Genomic DNA, 6000 nt, shown 5'->3' with positions numbered 1-6000 from the left:
AGATCATGCTGTAAACGTGAACCTCCAACATGAGTCACCACTGAGATTACTTGCCACAGATGGGATCGTTTGTCAAAAAGGAAAGGAACAAGCTACCTGACTGCGATCTTAGAAAATACACATTAAATTTTCACTTATGGTATGAAGCATGTTAGGTCAATTCATTTACTATAATCCTGAACTCAATTTTTCAGTTGTTTAAACAGTGTTAAATAACAGTATAGCACAACTACGGAAATGATAAATATTTAAGATTAAAATGTCGGTGGAAAACGTATTTCATACAGATCAAAAGGAAAGCCTTTGCTCACAAATACTCCTGAATAGGAAGCCAAAATAATCCCATTAGAACTTTACGAGAGAAGAGCCCCAAAAGTCCAGTCTGAAAGAGAAGAATAAATATACAAACTATGAAGCAAAACCAGGAATATAGAAGACTTTGAAACATCTACTTATATCCATTTTAATGAACAATTAAAGGATACAATGTGTTAAAGACATATTTAAAAGACTACTAGTGGGAAACGACAGATGAGTCAAATTTTGTTTATATCCTAAATAATTACAAGAGACTTTGAAAATGTAGTGTAATTCATGTTTTCTTTCCAGTTTAAAAATTTCTATCCATTGCCTCTATCTTTGGTGTCACTGCCACCAAGAAACACAGTATACAGCTCAGAAATCTAATTTCTATCTTCAACTAGGAAAAAGTAAACCAACATTATTCCTTTAAAAATAAGATATAAAGAATGTGATCCTACTTAATTTTGTCTCATGGTCCCACAATATCCTGAAATGTCATGCCGAAATGTCAAAGTGTAAAAGGGAACATCATCATTTGCTATAATTGCACCAAAAATTTAGCTCCTGTACGCTGGTGTGATGACAGCTAGTAGTACACAGAGGCTACAGAAAGACATAAAATACGTATGTTTAGCTCACAAGTAGTCAAAGGAAGGTTCAGTTTAATGTGAAACTGGAACATGGACAGCATAATGCCTTCACGTAAATATGCTACAGCTTTGTTCTCTTGCAGTTTAAAGGGATAGTGTAATTACCTTAAATTTACACAAAACATTATGAAACATGGTAGTTGTTCATGATTAAAATAAAATAGCAATGTAAATTAATTTAACAGTGTTAAATATATTCACATGATCACCATTGTGATTCAAAATGGCCACTAATGAAGTCACACAGCAGTATATGTACATAACGTTTGCCACAACAGTGTTTTTAAGTTTGACTTTTTGCAGACCAGGTAATTTCATGAGACAAATAATCTTGTATCAATTCTTTCATATTATGAAAGGAATTAAATGTTGTAAGTAGTTTCATTCCTCTAGGGGGTGGGGGAAGGGAGAACCTCTAAAAAGTCAGTGCAAATTGAAGAGAGTTCTACCTTCTTGAATATTGGAACTTGTAGACCAAGATAGATTCCTATAAGCTGAGGATAAACAAACCTTAAGATATTAAAGAATCTCATAACATTGTCAGCGGCTTTTAGCAGGTATTTGCCACAAAGAGGAATCCCAAGTCCTATAGCAGAGCCTTCTGAGAATATGGTTGCTGTGGCTGAGGTGGCTGTTGACTGCCTCCGGGTTGAGGCAACGATGATGATGTTAAATTATAGTTTGGCACCTGGGACATATTAGTTCCTGCATTCTGGTATATAGTGACATCGGCAGTAGCAGCAGCAGCGGCAGGAGGAGGACTATATACTGAAGCCTGGTTGGGGTATGTATTTCCTTGAACAGAACTGACCATTGTGCTGTGGAGGGGGAAAAAACACTCGATTAGATCAATACTGACTTACACAGCCATGTAGATAGAGATAAACAGGAAAGCTATTCATTAAACTTTCATTCATTCATTCATTCATTCAATCAATCCATCCCATAAATATTTATTAAACACCTCTAAGAGCCAAACACTGTTATTTTAGGCACTGGGATATCATAAAGAAAGAAGGAAAAAGAGCTTGGAGCTCATCATGAAGCTTAAATTCTAGTAGGAGAAAAAAGGTAATAAATTTATAATATGTCAAGTGGTAATAATGGGTATGAAGAAAAATAAAGCAAAGTAGGAGGACCAAGGGTACCTGGGACAAGAGATTCCAGTCTAGAAGAGTGGTAGGGGAAGGCAACGTTTAAAAAGACAGCCAAATTATGGAAAGAGCCTGAATGTCCATCAACTGATGAATGGATAAAGAAGATGCGGTTTACATATACAATGGAATGCTACTTGGCAATGAGAAAGAATGAAATCTGGCCATTTGTAGCAACGTGGATGGAACTGGAGAGTGTTATGCTAAGTGACATAAGCCATACAGAGAAAGACAGATACCATATGTTTTCACTCATATGTGGATCCTGAGAAACTCAACAGGAGACCAGTGGGGAGCGGAAGGGGGGAAAAAAAAAGTTACAGAGAGGGAAGGAGGCAAACCATAAGAGACTCTGAAATACTGAAAACAAACTGAGGGTTGATGGGGGGTGGGGGGAAGGGAAAGTGGGTGATGGGCACTGAGGAGGGCACCTGTTGGGATGAGCCCTGGGTGTTGTATAGAAACCAATTTGACAATAAATTTCATATAAAAAAATTAAAAAAAAAACAAATAATAAATTAAAATAAATTAAAATAAATTAAAAAAAAAAATAAAAAGAGAGCTGAAAAAAGTGGGAAAGGGAGTCATACTGATTATCTAGGAGGGGAAAAGTGTACCAGGCAAAGTGAAGAGCAAATACAGAAGCCTTAGAGAAGAGAAAAATGCCAGCCATGTTCAAGGAACAGAGAGGAGGCCATGACGGAGGCAGAGTGAGCAAAGGGGAGAACAGTATAACATTAAGTGGCAGAAGGAAGGGCGAGGACAGCCTTTGAATACATAGTGCCTTAGAGACCACAGCAAGGATTCTGTTTGAGTGAGATAAAGACAAGGACTGGTTGGTTTGGACAGAAGAGTGATGTAATTTGACTTAGGTTTTAACAGACTCACTTTGCGCCAATGATAGATACAAGGATACCTGAAAGGAGGCTGTCCATGTGAGAGATGACAGTCAGCTAGAGCCATGGTGGACATGGTCAAGAGGGGAGGAAAGGGCGGATTTTGAAGGTAGTGCCATCAACATTTGCTAATGGGAAGTGGTCAAGAATGCCTGAGGTTTTAGAATGGAGTACCTGGTAGAGTGGCCGTTCACTGAAAGGAAGACTACAGATAAGCATCACAGTAGATTTGGGGAGGGAGAATCAAAGTACAGTTGTAAACACATCAAGTGAGAGACCTAGAAGATTCACAAAAGATAACAGACGGGTCTGGAGTCCAATGAGAGGTCAGGACTGGAAATACATCAAACAGTTATTGGCATACACAGCGTGTTCAGAATCACAGGCCTGAATGAGATCCCCTGGGGAGTGACTACTGAGAAATAAATCATTCACTCAACACTTAAGTGAATACTTCTTATTTGAACCCTAGACCTAGAAACAAGAAAGATAAAGAGGCACCAGGCAAAGAAGACTGAGGAGTGGCAATAAGGTGGAAGGAAAACGAAGAGAGAATGGTCCTGGCCAAGTGGAGACAGTATTTCAAAAAGGACGGGACCGCTGGATCTGACAATACAGAAATCACCAGTGCTTGACAAGAGTAGTTCCAGTGCAGTGGGGGAGATGAAAGCTTAATACCCTTGTTTCCCTTACTTCCCTGGAAATATAGGAGCACTGAAAGAAGCCTTTGATCTACCCTGACCACAGTTAGTATCGGTACCATGCCACTGTCAGATTCAGCCTTCCCTCTCGCTGAAAATGATCAGTGTCTGTGCTCCCATCCAAGGCACCCTCCACTGTGCGTGGCTCCTAATCCACCAAAACATTCCTTCAAACTGTTTGTTGCCTCTGCTTCCTCTCTCCCCGTTCCCAACCTGCTATCTGAGTTTCAACTATGTGCAAGGCACTAGATTAGCTATACAAAGAGAAATACTCAGGGCTTTAATACTGAGATTTCTTCCCCCACCCTTTCTATGAAAAATGTAAAACAATCTATGCACTGGGCAATTGCCCAAAATTTTCAAAATGTTGCCTATTTCTAAACTTTTCAATCGTTACACTGTTTACAAATCAGTCATTTGTAAATTCAATGCTCTTGTACTTGGCACAAATTAAACCAATTCATTATGATCATAGATAATCCGCTTACTGCCACGTTCCACCAACTAATGTAACCACTCAAGTAATGATTAAAGGCATTAACCTTTATCATCTATGTGTTGTGGTGTGAGATATAAAGTACTGGAAGAAGTCAGATCTGATGTCATTACTTATATTAGTAAGGGTCACAATACCTGTACGATAAAATGTTGAGACTAAGTGGTAAGCTCTGGAGCCAAAATGCCTGGTTTTGTGTCCTATCTAAGTGGGACCTTAGTCTTACCCACCATGCCTCAGTCTCCTCATCTATAAAAGAGGGGTGACAGTGTACCTTCTTCATAGGTTATTAGAGTAAATGAGTTAACACATGTAAAGCATAAAGTACAATGCCTGGTACTTACTGAAACTCCCCATAAATGCCAGCTATTACTGTAATCATTCCTGCTTTGTATTATATCCTTTGCCTCAATTTACAGTTCCACCATCCACCCAAGGGCAGATCCCAGCAATTCACCCAATACTTCCCTTTCATATCACTGCTCTGCCCTAGCTCCCTACCTTGTCACCCATATGCAATCATTTGTCAATCTCCTAAATAACTTTCCCCATCTCTTATCATTTTATCCTTTAGACAATCATTTTTTGTCTAATATATACACTCACCCAGCTTCTTACCTAGCCCCTAAGAATTCATCTATATTATTGCCACTTGAAGCCCTTTAACGAGCTTTCCCACACAGGACCCAACCTCCTTAACATATCTAGGACCATTCATTGTCCTTGTCAGTAACTCCAAGCCTATCTCTCCCCTGTCCCACCACAGTTGAATCCTTTAGTAAAACCGTACTATTTGATAATGCTTAGAATGTACCACACGTTTTTATAACTCCTTGGTTTACTCCTTCCATGGATACCAAGCCATTTCATACTACCAAAGTCTTTGCTCATGACAGAAAATCTTTCTTACTTTTTTCCTCCAGGGTAAGAATAACAAGCTTGAGCATATTTTCTTGTAAACGTTCCCCGAACCACAAGGCTCCTAAAGCACCCTGCAAGTACCTCTATTTGTAATTTATGTGATCGTTACAGAATCTGTATGTGTTTGCCTCTAATAACCAGTAAGCACCTTGAGGCTAAGAAACTAAAATCAATGGTCACCTAACATTTGACCAGGGAGTCGAGAATGTTCAATAAAAAAAGGATAGCCTCCCTCATAAATGGTGTTGGGAGAGGTGGATAACCACATGCAGAAAAATGAAATTGCACCTCTGTCTTACACCATTCATAAAAATGAACTTGAAACAGATTAAAGATTTGTATTTAAGCCCTGAAACTCCTAGGGGTGCCTGTGTGGCTCAGTCAGCTAAGCAGCTGACTTTGGCTCAGGTCATGATCTCGTGGTCTGTGAGTTTGAGCCCCACATCGGGCTCTGTGCTGACAGCTCAGAGCAGGGAGCCTGCTTCCGATTCTCCATCTCCCTCTCTCTCTGCCCTTCCTCTGCTCGCAATCTGTCTCTCTCTCTGTCTCAAAAATAAATAGACATTAAAAAACAAACAAAAAAAAAAAGACTTGAAACTCCTAGAATAAAACAGAGAAAAAGCTCTTTGACACTGGTCTTGGCAGCAATTTCCTGGATGATAACAAAAGTGTAGGCAACAAAAATAAAAATCAACAAGTGGGACTACATCAAATTACAAAGTGCAGCAAAAAAAACCAATCAACAAAATGAAAAGGCAACATATAGGATGGGAAAGAATGTTTTAAATCACTATCTAATAAGGGGTTAATACCCACAATATATAAAGAACTCCTATAACTCAACAGCAAAAAAAAGAAAGAAAAAAACAAAAAACCCTA

The 6000-nt window shown here is 39.0% G+C and overlaps 1 protein-coding gene across 2 annotated transcripts in view; it reads right to left on the bottom strand.

The window, feature by feature from the left end:
- Positions 1 to 449: 449 nt before the first annotated feature.
- Positions 450 to 6000, bottom strand: part of STAM (signal transducing adaptor molecule) — a 78821-nt gene continuing 73270 nt past the window's right edge. For both annotated transcript variants that reach the window (XM_047867756.1, XM_047867757.1), the window contains exon 14: positions 450 to 1771. In XM_047867756.1, coding sequence (XP_047723712.1) covers positions 1540 to 1771 — 232 coding nt within the window. In that variant the 3' untranslated portion in view covers positions 450 to 1539. The remainder of the gene's footprint in view (positions 1772 to 6000) is intronic.

Source organism: Prionailurus viverrinus, chromosome B4 (assembly GCF_022837055.1).
Source record: "Prionailurus viverrinus isolate Anna chromosome B4, UM_Priviv_1.0, whole genome shotgun sequence".
Classification (NCBI taxonomy): domain Eukaryota; kingdom Metazoa; phylum Chordata; class Mammalia; order Carnivora; family Felidae; genus Prionailurus; species Prionailurus viverrinus.
The sequence above is the reverse complement of the archived record's forward strand: the minus strand, read 5'-3'. Positions and strand labels throughout refer to the sequence as shown.